This window comes from Hipposideros armiger, unplaced genomic scaffold, assembly GCF_001890085.2.
Source record: "Hipposideros armiger isolate ML-2016 unplaced genomic scaffold, ASM189008v1 scaffold_112, whole genome shotgun sequence".
NCBI classification, from domain to species: Eukaryota; Metazoa; Chordata; class Mammalia; order Chiroptera; family Hipposideridae; genus Hipposideros; species Hipposideros armiger.
In genome coordinates, this window is record NW_017731462.1 from 2,776,863 (window position 1) to 2,796,490 (window position 19,628).

The window sequence follows — 19,628 nt, forward strand, 5'->3', positions numbered from 1 at the left end:
TACAATCAAATATACATACATATACAAAGGAGAAAAAAACTGGAAGGAGACCACGGGAATTAATATTCACCTCCTCAAACTATGAAATCTCCCTCTCTCTCTCTCTCTCTCTCTCTCACTCTCTCTCTCTCTCTCTCTCACACACACACACACACACAGCTTTTCCTCTCCCTATATGAAATAGTATACAGTCAAGTATGGTTGTCCACAGTGTTACAAACCTATAGTTGACGCTGGAACAACGATCAAATGAGGACCTTTATTACCCTCCTGATAGAGATATGCCAGGAATGCAATGGCTTGAATAGTTTTTCCTAGGCCCTAAAATTAAAAGTTCAAAAGACAATATATGAAATGTAAAAATAACCAAAAAACCCCAAAATAACCCCAAATAAATATTTGAAAATACAAAAGGAAAAAAATATTTCTGGTTTTATTTGAATCCCCATAATGCAACTTTATGAGAATTTCTACTGTGCTTTCAGTTCTTAATGACAGATAAAACAAATCTCCAAATGAAGCTACAACTTAGCTTAATGAGCAAGATGTATCATAACTGCTAGTTAATGTGACATACACATTAATATGAAAGACCTAGCAGACCAAGATTCCAACTTATCATAAATATTGTCCTTTACAGGTTACAAAAACAGTTTTACATAATATACCGCTTTTGATACCAAATATAATCTTCTGATCTAGAAATTATGTATGTTTTGGTCAGAGAAATTTAGGTCACTTGGTAAGGAGCATACAGCCCACGAACAGCAAAGGTGGGACTCAAAACCCCAATCTGATTCCCAGGTCTAGTTTTTCCACAAGTGTAATGTTCTACATTCTGTATCTAATTTCTATTAACTATTTTGAAATCCTGAATATACTATTCACTTTTCTATCAGATAAACAGCATCTCTGCTTTAATGAAATGTATACAGAGAAATAGTCAAAAGTATTAAAGATTACTAGAAGCTAAGGAAAGAACAAAGATCATTGCTATTATTCATTTTTATTTTGGAAATCTAATACACAATGTTATACATAAATATTCAATAACCGAACATGACTCATTTTTAATGAACACTTTCAAAAAAATATAGCTGAAAGAACAAAGGTAAGATTAAATGTCGCGTTTCTATGTAATAGTACCTGGACTACTGGCTATAATAAACTTCCCAAGTTTAGTTCAAGCAAATGTGATTTGGGAAAGAACAGAACTCAGAGGCATCTAATAAAAGTAAAATGGCTGAAATGATGTTGATGATGTTGCTGACAAATGTGTGGATTTATGTACTGACAAGGACAGGTAATCTATGACAATTTTAAGGGCAGCTATACAAAAGCAAATATAGTACAATCTCATTTAGTATAGTATATATATTTGTACATATATACAGATATTAAACATATTTGTTAATTTGATGAGATACACAATCAACTCATTTTCATTGGGAGGGGTAGTAAGCTAGAGCTAGATAAGCAAACAGAAAATCAGGAGGGGGTAAGGAATTAAAGATACTGAGGTGAGAGCAGTCAACTACAGAATCAAGAGAGAATTTCATTTTCTAAATGACAGCAAGGGTGCCTTTTAATGACAAATGCTAGAAATAGAGTACTACTTACCATTTCATCTGCCAAAATGCCATTAAGTCCATGTTTATGTACCAATGCCAACCAATTCAAACCAACCTTCTGATAGGGCTTGAGGGACAAACTGATAAAGAGAGAGTTACCAAATATTATAGATTTATACTACTAGCTTTCTCTTCTAGTTTTTTGACATGAGGTTTTGGTTTACAATGCACACAAAAACTGAAATACCTATGTCTAGTCTTACCTTTTAACTTATTGTTATGAGACATTTATACTTAAAATGAGCCCAAAACATAATACATTTTTTTTGTCTTGTCCAATTTTATTCTGTATTTGTTGATTTATTTCTTCTGGCAATAAGAATTTTAAAAATCGCACATTTGGTCATAATGTAATGCCACTAAACTAATTCCATAAATGACTGGCATATTTACTATGATAACATTATTACTAAGTTAATATTTATACTAGAAAATTGTATTGTACTGATTTAAATTTTAACACATTAAGAAACTTAAACCATTAGGACAAAAGCAAAAGCATAATTTGCTACTTTGCTAGGCTGATTTAATAAACCTTTTCTGAATGCCAATCACCTCTAAAGTCAGTGGTATGTATAAGTGGAGCGTGTATGTATGTGTGTATTTATGTTTGAACTATGTAGAAATGTAAATTTGATAGACATCAACAAATATCAGTGAGTAGAAAGTAGAAGGAAAGTGTCAAAAATCTTAATTTGAAAACAAGTAAACAGACTAATTCCTGGGACTAACTTGTTTGGAAGGTAAATATGGGAGGGTTATAATGGACGAAAACAAGTTTTTTTCTATAAGTTCAAGTAATTAAAAACTAATAGTACTTACTTACTGAACATCTATTATATATAGATACACAAAGATATAATTTTCAAATATCAACTCATTTAATCTTTTAACATCCCATAAAGGTAGCTAATATCATCATTTTAACAAATAAAATATACGTGAGGCTCAGTATTTTGTCCCAGGTCGCACAGTTACAAACGTTTTAATTCAGTAAGTCTATCTCCCTTGGAAGCTATTCTCATATTCATTATACTTGATACACCCCATATAACATGAAAACCTTGGACAAGGCCATGCCTCCCATTCTCCAGCTTTTACCCAATCCCCTTAATTTCCTGTTACACACATTCTATCAATATCTGCCCATAGAGAAGGGGTCTACGCATAATCAATAGTTAAGGGGTCAGATTCTGAAGTCAAGACACCTTAATTATAACAGGGGTAAAACAGGTGCGGTAGAATGATAGCCATCTTAAATCAGAGTCTATGTTTCAACTATGGGGTACGCAATCTACAAAACATTTCTGAGAAAGAATTAAAAGTATAGGTAGGGAAAAAATCAGCAGTATTGCTGAAGTCTTTACAGCTCATTAAAAAAAAATGTCTTAGCCTTCTTGGCCAAAATAATTTCTGTGCCACTACAAAAGTAATAATAAATACAACATATGATCAAAGATATTTTAACTTCCAGTTCCAAATGAATTCTTTCTACTAGAGTAGTGCTGAGAGTAAATGCTAGTACTGGAATGTTTACCATATTCCAGATACTATGCTATGTGCTTAACATGCGTTATTACTTCATTTAATCTGCATTATAAAATAGATACTATTACAATCCCCATTTCACAGATGAGAGGTTCTCTGGGACTCAGGGAAGTTAAGTAACTTGTCCAAGGTCACACAGCTGTCCAAACCCACGTGTGCAGTGGCAGAGCTGATATCCCATCCAGGTGTGATTCACCTCTCTGTCCCCAGCTACTAAACAGTAAACATGAAAGAGTTCTTTCTCTCTCTGACCACCCATTCTATGGTCAAAACTGGTTGTCTATTATTTTTGAGTCCTTCACAATGTCTTAGACACCCCACATGCATAAGTTTCACATTCCAGGAAAATGGTGAAGCTTGAGGTAGGCATATTGCATCACTCATAAATGCATCCAAGGGCCAACATAGTATTCCAGTGTAAATCACAAAGAGCCAGGAAATATTCTTAACAAACAAAAGTTACTGGATTTCTTCATTACCAGCAGGTGTTGAAAAACAAGTCTATTAAAATATTCTTCACATAAAACTTTAAAAAGTGATGAGGAAATTTTGAGAAGCATCTTGAATTTTTTATTCCAATAAATTTATCTATAATCAAAACACAGCTCTGGTAGCTGTTTTGATCAGGATATTAAATAGCTTTGTTAAATTGAACTGTTTGTTTTAAAAATACAAATATTTGTGTGTATTTGCTCCTCTGCTAGATTGATCTAAATTATAAGTAACTTTCTGTTGCTTAGTATCACAATAGTGCTGCCTATCACACACTTTCTTCAGAATGTAAAAGAGTCGATGAAAACACAGTTTTGACAAAGACCTTTAAATCCAATTCACTTGTATGACAACCTTTTTAAATGGCAGCTGTGTTCTTTCTCTAGAAGGCTCTAATATTTAGATGCTATACAATCATTCCTTTCATTTACTTTGACATTCTACAGTTTTCTAAGATTTTTATGGCTGCGTATGTAGAATACATATGTAATGTGCCAGGGTTACCCAAATGGTAAGAACTACAGCCCAGGCATTCCGAACTAGTTAAATGCTCTCTTAATAGGGGACTGTAAGTATCTTTAAACTGAAGGTTTTCTTACCTCTCATTAAGAAAAAAAAAAATGATTTTATGATTTTCTGATATCATGAAAGTAAACGAGGCAGCATGTTATTTTGAAGTTACTTGTTTTAATAGGGGAGAAAAATTCATCCAGTTACTATGATTTCTTTTCAGAGTGAAAATTAAATTGGGTTTAAATCTCTGGTCAGGGAAACTGGTATCAAAATTATTTTGAAAGGTAAGAAAGGCCTGAAACAGAAACAGCAGCAGTATATACAATATGCTAAGTTTGAGTTTAAAATGCTGAACCACAGAGCTAGAGAGAATGGTTTGAAGTAGTTCATGTGAAACAGATTGGGGATGCTAGCTGACCAAAAATTTATGTCCCTTAAGTGTGACATGGTTGCCGAAAACACTACAACATTGGTTTGTCCTAATGCTAGTATCCAAACTACTCTAAAATATTTATGTCACAGTACTTGGTGTTAGTCAAACCACATCTGCAGTATTGATTTGCATTCAAACCATTGTCAAATAGTTTTTTATAGCAACTGTTAGAAACGGGATCGGGCGCCATAGTGTCAAGTGAGGGAGAACAAGATCAGAAGAACCTTGTTAGATTTAGTCCAGAAAAGACAGAACACACCATTAAGTATATTTTACATTAAACATTTGAAAAATCTTTTCAGTTACAACAGTTTAAAGCTGATAAATTTTAGATAAATTGGTAAAGCCTGAGAAATGGCTCCATCTACAGTAGGAATAAAATAAACTGAGGTGTTTTTTTTTTTCACCCCTTTTCCCTCATTGTATTACATTTTAATTTTAGGCAATTTTAGTTTTGACATTTTAAAATAAAGATTATGAATGTAATGGTTTTGAGATACATATGAAAAATTTAATTTTTTCCTGCAAAGACCTCATTTTTAACAAGGTATTATGGTACTTCTGTATTTCCTTTATCTCTAAAAAGCAGTTTTCCTTCTGTTATAATCCATATACATTTATAATAGGAAAATAAACAGTTAATATAATTTTTCTTCAAAGTAAACTTTGATACAAAAAAATTGTTCTGTTAAGATGTCTGTATACTAATAAGCAGCCATGATGCCTGGCCAGTATAATAAGTAAAATTGCTTGGTGTCTAACTCTCAACTTGGCAAAAAAAACAAAAACCAATACAACAAATTTCACCCCCTAAAAGTGCATCTAAATGAACTCTAAAGAGACTATCTATACAGGTTTTTAGAACTGTACTTTGGACTAAGTCCAATAAGCACTTAAAAACAAAAAACTGCTTTTCTTATCTATTAAATATTTCATTAAAAAATCCTCAGTCTAACGGAAAGGATAGTTTATTACCTGATAATACTATTTACAAGTAACAGGACTTTGTAAATGTGGGTTTGAGAGAGAAATTTTTTAAGTGATGCAATAAAGCACTTGATTTAAAAAAAAATCCAAATTATGCAAAGTAGACTCAACTGGGTAAGTCTTGTAGAGTGAAGAACTCCCCATATCCAATGCTGTAGAACAAGAAGGAGCAGCTCCAACTAACTTTTAGGAGATGAATTTGCTGACATGGCCATAGTTCTTTCTATGCAACAGAGAAAAGAGCTTCTTTGTGGGAACTGCATCACGTTTCCCTACACCATCCCATAGTACTCTAGAAGGGCACAGAAAAGATTGTAGCTTACTATTAAAGGCCAGTAACCACACCTTGATTTTTAATTAACCAATGATCAGCAAATATGCTTTGATCATGAACTTAAAAAACTGCCAGAAGTAGTAAATAAAATCACCAACTAAGGTAATTAAGTTTAATGAGACTCTAGTGCTAATCTTATTAAATACCTATCAGAAATATTCTGAACAGATGTAACTCATTTTTAAAGCTGCATAACACTGCATAGTACTGATATACCATAATTCATTCTAACTATTCTCCGGTTTTTTTAACTTTGATAGTTTCCATGTTTTTGCTGCTATAAATATTATAAACTGTAAACAAGTTCATTTCCCCCCAAAAAAGGTAGTATACTCAACAGTTCTGAGTCTCCAAACCACTTAAAAATAAACTTTTAAGGAAGTTGAAAACAATGTCCCCCATCCCAATATCCCAACACCATGAAAAATAGCACTCACAATTACAAAATGTTATTTTAACTCATACTGGCTATTGGACCAATGTTTTATAAAAAAGAATTTAGTGTCTATTTTTTGCAAGAATTATAAGGTATTTACTGAAAGTAATAGTTTTAGGGAATGTGCGTTTTAAAAATGCTTTTTATAATTTTTCCTTATATAATCTAGTTAATGAAAGTGTCCTTTTAATTTTTGATGTGTTTCTACCCCAAAAAGAGATTTAAGAATATGGGCTTTTGGAAGCATTTAAAAAATATTTTATCACAGATACAGAATATTTTAATAACTTAATTTATGATGTAAAAAATTGAGCTAAGACAGAAATTTTTACACTGATGCAAGTAAGCAGCTGACTTTCTAAAGTACCAAATTATGGGAAGAAGTAGCTAAAACCACCTTTTTAGTTTCTGTGATTATATATGAAATTATCTGTCATCAGACAAGAAACACAGAGATTATGTAAGACCGTGATATTTCCTCTCTCTAATTTATGATAGGATGGAGTAAAATATCCTGATTGGGGGAGGGTGGAGGGTGGAGAGGACAGCAATCAGTGTGAAACAATTCATATACCACTTATGTGCCATTACAGAAAATCTTAGGTTTCCCTCTTAATATTAGTTTTCATATAATTTCCACATTTAAGTTCCCTAGGCACAATACAGAAATAAGTTCAGAAATTTTATACAACTGAGTTAAAATAATAAATGAGTGTACAACAAATATTACCTTTGGTTCAGAATGGAAGGTTGTTCTATGTTCCATCCACCTCCATTTCCAGTGAGCATGGTAACTTGCTTTGTCAATTTATTTGAAATGTCTTCACATTTGTTCATAAGCCTTATAACTACATCCCTTTCCTGGATCAGTGTTTTACAGTGCCATATCAAATCTTCTGATAAGCCATTAGTTTTGGACATCTTTGTGAACTATGGCATGAAAAGAAAAATAATTTAACAGTTCAGATCTAGTAAACAGGAAGCCAGTCTCAATTTCTTTAAGGGAAAAACGTTTATTAATTTAAACTTTTACTAATGACCTTAATCAAAAGCTAAGAGAACCTAAATTTTCATGTTTACATTTAAATTCCCATGTTTCACTTTAATAATCCTACCATCACCTCAAATTTATCATATTGAAATAAAGTATCTTTTCCCCAAAGTGCACAATCCCAAGCTTGTTACTTTGACCCTGGTAGCTGTTCTCTTATAGGAGAAACTTAACATTATTTGCTAATGTCTCTTATGAAGCTGTCTTCAAAATCTCAGATTCACCTTTATTACCAAAAGTAATTGTACCAAATGTAGTAACTGCATACTTGATCCCTTGCTTCCATTTTTGTCACTTCCTATGACTGACGTATTACTAATAAGATCAATCTTCCTAAAACATACTTTTCCTTACCTATCATCAAAGTGCAATCCCTCAAGCTTCCAATCATTATTTGTCCCTGGATATTTACTCCTAAACTGAGACTATTACTTGAAAAGATATTGCATGAATCACAAGTTAACTATGACCAATTCAATAATTTGATAAAACTCTTTTAAAAAATTTCAATACAACACCTGTGTAAGTGGTTTTGTGTGAAAACTCAAACAATTTCTTCCAAAATGTATTTGTATTTATTTTTGTAAAGGAGGTACTGAACATTTCGTAATGTAAAAGCTGTAACAGAATTAGAATTTTTCCATATAGGTAGCTGAAAAAATACATCCTGAAGAACACTGCAAAAAAAATATTTTTAGTGAAAAGGATCAGAAAGCCCAATCGCTGTTTGAAAGTTTGTTGGGCAAAAAGAAAAAGCCCACAATCCAGAATGGAATAAAAGAAACTAAAGTAAAACCATCTGTTAGGATAAAACCATCATGATTTTGATTCATGGCATCTTACTTAACATATTCCTTCATGTTACAACAAGAATCACATTAACAACCCTAAATAATCCCTGTGATCACAGTGTTTCTGAATTCACAGAGAATCTCAAACAACAGAAATTCAACGCTTACAGTGCATATTAAGATAATTTCATAAAAAATAGTTTATAATAATATACAATTTTTTATATCTAATCTAGAATAAGTTGGTAAGAAATAAAATCTTCAATCTATTCTAAACCATGTTATTAATGTACTACAGGATTAAAAAATAAAACAAAAATTTACTACCTTCACAAAACGGCATTGTGATGTATGAATTTATTTGCTGACTACCTTACATTTTCATGTAAACAGCGGGATATATGAGAACCAGTGTCTTGAAGATTTTAAAGAGGTCCCATTAGAACAACAACAACAACAAAAACAATCTCACGCGCATTGTGGTGTGTGTGTGTTTGTGATGTGTATGTGTGTGAAAGAAACAATAATCAGAAAATAAGGAGGAACATATATTGTGTGCTTATGTGCTAGAAACTATTAGATGTCTTTTATTCACTAACTCATTAAATCCTCACAGCAATTGCAACATTAGTCTACCAATTCTGGATGAATAAGCTAAGCTTCAATTTCCAAGGTCATAAAGCAGGATAATAGATTCCAAAGTCCATGCTCTTTTCTTTTCACTATAACTAGTATTTCCGTAAGTTTTTTTTTTAAATTAAGACCCTAAATTTTTTTTTTAAACAAACTTCTAATCTGTAACCCACTACCATTTATTATGTTCTTATTTTTAGAGAATACTACCCTGGCTGTTGAAGGTACCTGTTATATAGGCACAGTCTCTGCCCTCATGTGGGTTATGGTTATGGAAAAAGACATGCAACAAATAATTTTAAGTGTCACATCTGGTAATACAATGGAAAGGACAAAACTTCATGGGCACTTTTTTGCAAGGAGACTAAGAAAGAATTGTTTTGACCCACAGAAGACCAATTCATTAGGTCAGAATCTAGAGAAGAGGTACGCTAACATTAGAAAAAAGACACAACCAGACATTACCATGTCTTGATGAAAGAGCACATCACTAACCATGTAACAATACTAGCTCCACTGAACCTTCTAATGATAACTTTCCAGAAAATACTGTTCCAGAGGAACGTGTTCATGTTAAATTACACCAGAGAAATGCAACCAGAAAAATCCAGACTGGGAAGCTATAGAACAAATGACTCAGCTTTTTCACCAAAGGTATTAAAGGAAAAGAAAAAGAGGTAGACGGATGAGGACTCCACAGATTAACAGAGTTAAAAAGACCTATCAAGCAACTGCAGTGTGTGGGCCTTATCTGGATCCTAATTCTAACTAACTGAAAAAACAAACAAATATTTATGGCATTTATGAGAAACTAGACATTTGAACACTGCATATTTTCTAATATTAAGGATTTATTGATGATTTTTATTAGATGTGACAATGTTACTGTGGTTTAAGGGATAAAAAAAACCTTTTTTGAGATACATATTTAAATTTTTATGGAAATAAAATGAGGTCTGAGATTTGCGTCAAAATAATACGAGACCGAAGGAAGTGGATGAGGGTATAGGTGAAAGAAGATCAGACATAGGCTGGAAGCTCAAGGTGCGCACGTGGGAGTTCATTATACTGTTCTGATTTCTAGGTTTGAAATTCTCGTATGGGCAATGAAGGAAAGTGCAAAAGGCAACTCGCATTTGACAATTCTGCAACGGTTTGAGTTGGTTACTAAGATTTTTAATTGAACTTTGGTTAATTCTTAAAGTCCAATTTTAAAACTTAATTCCCTGGGGCTCCCCACTCTTCCTCCCCTTCCCCCCATATAAGCTAACATTAGACATGATCCAAATTATTGTTGCTAGTTTATAATTTCAATCTATCTAGTAGTGATATACTGTGTATAAATTAAAACTTCAGCAGACAGATTTTTTAAGAAAATTTCAATGAATGATGAATTGGTTAGGATTAGTAGTTGTAAGTGACAATAAACCCAAAACACCAGGTTTAAATAAAACATGTTTATTTCTTTCACATGTAAATGAGGACCTGAGAAAGCAGTTCAGATGTGGTATAGTGGTTCAAAATCAAGAAAGAACTCTAATGCTTCCCACCATCACAATGACATCTTGGCAAACAAGAAGAAGGGATCCTTTAAGGACATTTTTCAAAAAATCTTAACATATTTTTGCTTACATTCCACTGGACAGGACTTTATCAAATTATCACAAGAGAGGCTGAATAATGTAGTCTTAATATATTGTTTGTAATGTAATCATCCATAAATCTGTTTAAAAGACCAGAGGGGGTTAAAAAAAGAGAGAAAATTGGTTTGATCCGAAAAAGATTAATTCAGTATGGCTAGAACTGATATTGGGAGATACGCAGTAAACAAATGGTTTCTTAGCATTTCACTAATAGTATATACAATACTTTCAACGCAAAATATTATGTATATACCTTTCCTAAGAGCTAGGCAATTAAATGGACATTTACTTTATTTAATCCTTAGATTTCCCCATAGGTCGGTACCATACTTACACCTCACTTACAGATGAAGAAATAGACCAACAGAGAGAATTTAAGGTCATATAAATGGCTAGAAAATATCAGAACTGGGATTCAAAACAAGGCCACCTAGCTCCACTATATTATTCACCCTCCTCCTACTCAGTATTTACAAAACTCAAGGAATAAAGAAGCATGAGTGAAATTCAGAAGCAAGAGGTCCAACATAAGAGAGGTGACAGGATTCCTCAGGATATTGGGAAAGGGAGCCCCAGGGCCAGAGCCGATGAGCTGGCCGGTAACACGACCACTCCAGATAGGAGCAGGCTGTAAGACTCCAGACGGCACTTCCTCAAGAACACGAAACTGACAAAACACCAAACGTGTCTAAAAACTGAGGGGAAATTACACAACTGGGGAAGAGTTCAAAGTAGTAAGTATATAGACAACTAAGCATACAGAAAAACCAAGACAGCTAATAACTAAAGAAAACAAAATGTAGAGAAAACAAAATGCTGAGCAAGGAAATAGTCACGTAGTACACTACATGGCTCAGCTGTAAAAGGTATTTACATAGTCATAACAATGTGACACTAAAAAAATGATCTCTAAATTACCACATTATTAACTTACATTGGTAGGGTTGGAGAATAGTAAATAGAATGTGAACTGAGACAGACAGTAAGAAGAGAGCAAATCCTACCATAATGTTACGTCTATGATGCTCTGCTAGTAGATAATGCCTGCAACTGAAAAAATTTTAAAAAGCATTATGTTTGTATTACCTAGCGATAACAGAAGTGGTAAGAATCAGACAAAAGAAGTGAAAGCAGTTATCTGCAGTGTGAGAAAGAGGTGGGGGAAGAGGATAGATATGGATTTGGGGGCAGAACAAGCCTATAAAATTACTTAACTTGTTAATCTAAATACATGCATAAATAATAAAATCGAAACATTTTTTAAAAACCCTAATATTTAATTCCACAATATCTTCATTAGGGTGGTTTGTGGGGTAATGGGGGTGGGGTGGGAGGTCCAGCACTTAAGGAAAGATGTAAGAACACTCTATACGGTTCTGTTACTGTTTTCTAAAGACAAAAAGCATTTAACAATCTTGTAAGTTGCTTAGCTTCACCAAAAACAGATTTAGAAACTACAAAGTACTCTGTAAATGCAAGATCTACTAGTAAATCTAAAGTTATTGATAAGCATAGAAAATATGATCTAGGTTACTTAATATGAATTATACAAATGTATGCATAAATAGACGGATACTCAACAAATTATTAAGTGGTGGGTATATTTGGTAGAATTTTTACTATACTTTCTTCTTTGTTCTTGCAAGTACTGTTTCAATTTTAGACAATGAAAACAAATCATTCTTTAAAAATAAATTAATAAAGCTATTTTTCCAGGGAGAAGAAAAAAAAATAATTGTTACTTGCTGGATAATTACATGAAAAAAAGAACATCAATATGGCTTTAACTGCTACAATTAAAAACTCAAGTTTATCACTCTGAGAACCTTTTTCCTTTAAATAGCCACAAACTGAAGTACCTCTCTCTTGCCACAATGTGTCGCTCTTACAGTACAAACATTTTTTTTATTTCGACAGGAAGGGAGAAATTGTTTAAAAGCAGATTTAATTTCCCCCTTAACAAGTAACAGTCTTGAGGACTGAGTACAACTTATGAAAATTAAAACAAAATCTGAACACTGTAATCTCATACACAAATTTACTGAAGCCACCCTGTCAATAAAGCAGCAGTGAGCATTAAAATGCTTTAAATGGCAAATTTAGAATGACAAATTTTTATAACCACCAGGAAAACAAAGCAAAAAACATACCTGTGGTCTAAGGTACCAGTAAATGGGAACAGCATAATGAGGAGCATAAATGAACTAAAAAATGATCTCAACCTGGGTTGCTTGGTTAACAATCAAGGAAAACTATGTCGACATTGATCTAAATGTTAAGGAAGGAAGTCGATGCATATATGAAGTTTTTAGGTTGAGCTATTCATGAATGAGTTTTACTTGACTTGGTCAGTATACATTACTACTCTGATTAAAGTATAAAGATTCAATGTAATAAGATTATCACAGACATAATAGCATCCTCACCCTACTTTGCACAGGCTACTCAAAACTTCAGTAAGTGGCTGGTGAACTTATGCTATCAAATGTGTTAAATTTGGCAATAAAAATCCTAATTTTACCACATTAACAGTACATGTTTTAAAACTAATGACATTTTTGGTTTCCTGTATTTCCAAAGTCTACTTGATTTAATGATGTGGTTCCTTATAATAAGCACGTACTTTAATGCTGTTAAGCAGAAAAATACATAAAATAGATAAATTATGAAAAGTTGACAAACAATATTTAAGTTTTGATTCAAGGAAAAAAATAGGTATAAAGCTGAAAACATAAACAACTTCATATAATGCATGCATTGTTAAATAACCATTTTTTCCTCATGTAAAATGGGGTGACTAGAATATCTGAGAGCATCTTAATTTTTAAAAAGTGTAATTCTCAAAAGTGTAATTCTCTGACAAGAAAGTCCTAACGATGTACAACTTTTCAAATTTTATTTTAAAAGGCAGAGCTAACATAATTTTCACATTCAAACTAATTTTATAGTAAAATAATAACATGAAATACAATACTAATGATTACACTTAAGCTACCAATGATGCGACAGACTTTAGTTTTAACAAAAACCGTAATTAAAATGTATGCATGTAATTGGTTTGTTGGCTCAATATGCATTTTTAAAGGAAATATTAATGAATTTTATACTTATACCAAATTCCAAAGACTAAATAATTTTCAACAATAATGTTAAGAGTTTACTGGTCATTCGCCTGCTGTTCTGAATATATAGTGCTTTATAATTCTCATTAAAGTATGATTGACAAAATTACAATTTCAACTAGTTCTCCTCACAGGAAAAATTAAAAATGGTTGCTATAAAACAAAAGTAAATGGCTTTTTCTTGTTTCATTCTGAAGTTGTTTACAAGTACATTACAGTACATATCAAACCTCTCTGAATAATAGGGAAGTAGTAAATTATATAGCTTTTTAGTACCAAAATATATGACTTTTCCATTGATATGCTTAAAGTTTCAAGCTAATTAAAACTCAAAGCTTATATACATTGACTTGCTAATTTTAACTGTTCATATCCCAAACCTCTTCATTTACCTATTTTTTTCAGAACAGCAAAACCCTGTAGTTGATGAACTCAAGAAGCAAGTTTACTTTTTAACTTACATAAAATAATATTCACATGCATGGCTACCAAAAAATAGTCTTTCAGTTCAACTTTTAGAAAGAGGACAAGGTTTAACTAGGTAATCCATAATCTACAAATTCATGTTAAGACGAATTTAAACTATGCCAATTAATTAGTAAGGAAAATATGCTTTCTACATGTTAAGTTGCCGAATATTTTAAAAAGCATCTGGCACATGTAACTCTGGTTTAATTTACTGTTACTATAAGATCTTTGGGCAAGTAGTTACAGTGTCTAAACACACTAGTGCAGATAGCTGCATTCCTTATTAAATAAGAATTCCAACAAGCCTGAGCAATCCGACTCTGTAATAACACAGGAGGCCATTAAAGATTAAAAGAAAGAAGAAAAGGAAGAAAAGAAGAACAAGAAAGCCCTTCAGCAAATACTTTAACACATAAATCACTCAGGCAAAGCTGAACAAGTTTTGGAAGAGCCTGCTTTGATGGATGTTCTCTGGAAAAGCAAAGGCCTCTGGCAAAACAAATGGCTTTTTTTTTTTTTTAAGCCAGAAAATAGTAATTTTGTTTCTATATTTTTCAAATATTTTAATTTTTCAAAAAATGCTTTATAATCATTGTTTAGGGCCCTCCCATTCCACAGCTTTAAGACATCTATCAAGGGAACTTATGCTCATATAGATTTGTCACAATTATAAAATTAATCACAAAAGCAACTTTACTCCAAGTTAGGGAATAAAACTTCCCAGAAATTTATAAAGCAAAATAATCCACAACTTTCACAACAGGGCCTGTTTACAATTCATGCTCTAAAAGCCCACATTCTCACAAAAGTCGAAGCAAAATGTAAAAGAGAGTTCTTTTATTTTTCTGAGTAAGATTTGCTGTTGACATTTATAAAAATCAAAAGACAGGTATTTTGGATAAAACTTGCTTATAGGAAATCAAATTCCAGAAAATGATCATGCACAGTGTACTTACCAGTACTTATGCCTTCCCTTCACCTAACGCCCGAATTCTAGGCTTCCACACACTTTTCTATCTTTCCATTTAAAAACGCTGCAGCCTGCTACACTCCATAAAATGGCCGCGTTGTTTAACCAAGAAAAACATGTTAGAGATTGAGCTGTCATTTTTAAAAGAAAAAGAAAATAAACAAGTGCTTCTTTTGTAGTGAAGCATAAAACACTTAGGCTGGCATTTTGAATCATGGAGCTCCCCTGGACGTTGCTACTGCTCTTAAGTAGTTGTAAAATTTCTGCCACATTCTTGCTTTCTGCATGGTGTCTCAGCAGTAACAGATCAGAACAGGCTAGCAAACAACTCCTTCCTAAATGTAAGCTCTAATTTTTTCTTCTGCAGTGAAATGAACCAAGTTTCTATGCAAAAGAATGAGTGACAGTATGCCTAGCCAATCAGCTTGGGTTTTTTCAGGAAAATCACCCCTTAATTCATTCAAAATTAGGTCATATGACACTATTTGAAATACTATTGGCTTACAATGAAAGTAATGTTTGACTCTACACAGGATAAGGCCACCCATCTATGCTTCCCTGGGCTGAAGACACCTTGACTATAAACGGTACTGTGAATTAAACACACACACACACACACACACACACACACACACACACACACACACACAGGGGGGGAAAAAAAGAATGTAGCCTTACCAGAGATTCCCAACTATTAAAGGGCCGGAGTTCTGTTATCTTCTGAGCCTTTTTCTGAGAACACTGAGGAATCAAAGTAAGTTCAGCAACTGAAGCATCTTGAAGGAAGTGAAGAATTTTACCTTTATAGCCATCCTCCATCACTTCTTCACCACTACTATAGTCCTCATCTAGTGAGCTACCGACATCAGAACCTGAATCATATTCAGAGTCTTCAATAACTCTCTTAGGATTAAATACATTTTTTTTACGTTTCTTGTTAAAACCATTTTGTGGCTTCATGGAACATTTCTGTTTCAGTTTTGTTTTAGTTACATTTTTCGGATAATTTTGACTTCTTGAAGAAACTTCTTTTCCATTTGGAAACTCACTTTGTGAAGCATATTGCATATCTGTGTACAAAGAAAGACAAAGATAACTAAATTACAAAGATATAAATTAAATATAAAAATGTATAAGACTTCAAATAAGATAAGAAAAATATTTAAACATGTATATTTTCCTTCTGAATACAAAATTCAACTATAATTTCTTGTTAAATCTTGATATACTCTAAACAGGAATACTGAGGTAGAATTTGAAGTTATACAATAAGTTGAAATAAGTAATTTCCAAAAACGGTGATAACTTCTTTTTCAAAGTGGATTAAATATAAACTCCCATTTTCTAATAAAGGTCCTGAAAATATAAACGGCAGGTGCATATCCACAAGATGTCCCGGCTGTTACTTAGCCCCATCCCTATGCCAACACTGCAAAAACAATGCTCACCCTAAATTAAAACTTTTCACATTATAATTAATTTTTACCTCACCATCTCCAAATAATCTAAATTCAACATTACTTGAAAAAAATCATTCAAAGGTATTATTAAAGGCACCACTACTTTATCACTGATTAAAGTATCACATTCCATAGATTAAGATGCCTGTGATTGAAGGTAGTTATTTTATGTACCAGTAAGAAAAGATGTATCAATGAATCTTTAACACAATACTTTATTATTAAAATGTGTTTGTTTTACTAACTCAAAGAGCTTTCAGACATACACACAGATTATCACATACCTTCCTTCTTGAGCATATATAAAAAATGTAAGTAAGATAACCTGGATAAGGTATTCTTCAAACTTCTTCACATTCATAATCTATCTCTTCTGAATCATTTATTAGACTAAGAATTGGTGATATCAGTGGCTTTCTTTTCTCCACACAATATCATTTCTCTGCCATCAAAAGCATTTGCAGTACAACCTTTCTTAAAAGAATTCATGAAAAAAACAAAACAAGAAAAACCTAAAACCAATTATATAGAACTAGTGTACTTGATTCTTGCTTAAGGGTGTTACTAAACATGTGTGATTCAACTCTTCCCCACTACTTCTCATAAACATTTGGTTCCTAAAGTTAAGAGTATTTCACTATGGGATCAGGGACTTGATTCCACGGCAGTGATTCCAATCTTGTAAGTTTCTGATACCGGGGCCTTTGCCATTCACACAAGTGCAGGCTAGGACATCTATGTTACAGTGATGATGATGCCAGCAATCATAAGATCCATCCTGAGAGCTATTAAAATGTAAAAATATTTCTTTTATACTCAGTAAAACATAGCAGTTTAAAAGTAGCCATATAAAAGAAAATTATCCAAACAAACAGAAAGAGATATTTAGAGCTTCATTTTATACTGCCATAAAGAATAGGTCAAAACATTTGGGAACTAGTCATTTAAAAACTTTTGACATTATTATTTCCAACATCTTTTGCAATCCCATTCTCTGATTATTAGATAACAGGTTTACTATTTTCTTATATACAAAAAATATAGAATAGGAAGTTTGTATTTTCTAATTACCTTGGTCTTCTGCAAACACTTTTAAAGATTCTAAAGCTTCTGTGTACATCCATTCATGTTCTTTGAGTACGTCCCTTAGTTCCTAGAAATAAGTTATTGATCTGTTAAAAATCTAAAATTAGAACTCGTACAAAAGAAAACTTTGATCTCTTTTAAAAATAAGTGAATCAAACTGAAAATTTAATAGAATGTATCTGATGATTTCACACTTGTTTTTACGCTTTGCAAATGCTTTTGTGTATGTAATTTCATCTCCACAGATATCCAAGTCTTCAAAGGGAAAAAAGGTTGGCTTTTTTTTGCATTTCTACTTTCCCTATGAAGCGCTCTGAACACTTGAGGATCAAATGTTTGCTCAATTAAATTTCAACATGCAGCTAGGCTTTTACAAACTGCCAACTTCAAAACATGTAGTTTCAACAATGTAAAGAACCAGTGTAGCAGCAAGATTTTGCCTTCAGCTCATCAGAATTAAGCAGATGTACTATCTGTACATATACCTGAATAAATCAAATGCAAGTGTAAATGTATTCCAAGTGTTAAACAAATAAGGTCTTTCTATATACAATCAAGTGACTAAACAGCGGTCCTTTTACAATAGCACTGGAAGGCTTGGCTTGGCATGTGTCTTTCCTGACTATGAAAGTATTTTCACTATCTGTCAAATAGAACAAAGCTATGGAATATTAACACATTGAAATGCAGTATTACACTTCAAAATTCTTTGAGAAATTTAAAGGAAAAAAGTTACAATAAAAAGTTAAAACTGATTTGGGGTTATGGATGGCTTTCTAGATGATTTACTTGAGTTCACAACTTAAGTTACTATGGTTATGTTTGTTATGAGTATGCTGATTGATACTATAGTTGGCAAACAAGGTAAATACACAATGTAAAAAATAATCAGGCCATATAAACCTATTTTATAATATTAATAAAGGAAAATATTAATTAGAAAAATGCAAAAATCACCCAAAGCTTTTATATGGCTCATCTCACACTATTTTGGAATACAAACATTTAGTACACACCAATTATATTTCTGTACAATACTCACCTGTTTATCAAAATTGGGAAATTCCTTTTGCAATTTCAATACAATACTTTCTTGTTTTTCCCAATTATTACTAGATTCTGCAGACTCATTTGATTCCTCTCCCTAATGGGGAGGAAAACAAAGAGAACCAATTTAAGAGATCAATAACCATAGTCTTTAGACAGATTACATTTTGTATTTTGACTTGATTTGGAAGTTTTACATTCAATCAGAAGAACACAAAAATGTTTTTTTGTTCATGTAAAAACTGACAAATTTATATCTTTAAGGATGAAAAATATTGCTGGTTTAAGATCACTGGAAGACGTTGATTGCATATTCAATACCTCACAACTCACATTCATTCATATAGTACTCAAAATGAGATAAATCTGCTAAACAACTAGAATGTTCCCATATTAACTCAAAATAATTAAGGTATATTGAAGTCTCTCCAAGCTAATGGCCAAAAAAAAAAAAAAAAGCATCTGTGCTGAGTTGCAAAAAAAAAAAAAAAAATCAAATATAAAGCATCTGTGCTGAGTTTCATACTCCCCTACACATTTCAAATACCGAGAGAAAAAAGTTTACTTTTACTTCAGTTTTGATTCATAGAATGACTGAAATAGTGTTTAGCCATAACATAAAAGTGACATGATTATAAAAACTTGTGAAGGTAAACAACATATAAACTAAACCTTAATCTGGAAATAGCTCATTTCTCTAACACAATCTCTTTTCTCTTTCTCTGTCACTTAACATTACTTGAAGAAACTGGTTAAAATCCCCCATTTCTGCAAAAAAGATTCTTTGGGTTCATGCCTAAGAAAAATCTTGCATTCAGTCAATTAAAAGGCATTTACCTACTCTGCTTTGATCTGTACATGCTATACAAACAAGATAAAGAAAAATACAGTCTCATACATACTTTTTCTACCTCCTTTCTTACCCAACAACTGAAGGCTATTTTTTCTTTCACTACCCTAAAGATAAAAATAAAGTGACACAC

At 32.4% G+C, this 19,628-nt stretch overlaps 1 protein-coding gene across 7 annotated transcripts in view; it reads right to left on the bottom strand.

Moving 5' to 3' along the window:
• Window positions 1–19,628, bottom strand: part of SMARCAD1 (SNF2 related chromatin remodeling ATPase with DExD box 1) — an 88,575-nt gene that overhangs the window by 17,101 nt on the left and 51,846 nt on the right. For 6 of the 7 annotated variants that reach the window (XM_019647539.1, XM_019647540.1, XM_019647537.1 and 3 more), the window contains 6 exons: window positions 18,641–18,742; window positions 17,584–17,665; window positions 15,731–16,122; window positions 7,105–7,304; window positions 1,621–1,711; window positions 222–321 (listed from right to left, as the gene is read on the bottom strand). In XM_019647539.1, coding sequence (XP_019503084.1) covers window positions 222–321; window positions 1,621–1,711; window positions 7,105–7,304; window positions 15,731–16,122; window positions 17,584–17,665; window positions 18,641–18,742 — 967 coding nt within the window. Of the gene's footprint in view, window positions 1–221; window positions 322–1,620; window positions 1,712–7,104; window positions 7,305–15,038; window positions 15,700–15,730; window positions 16,123–17,583; window positions 17,666–18,640; window positions 18,743–19,628 lie in introns of those variants that run through there. The other variant, XM_019647542.1, reaches the window with a different exon arrangement.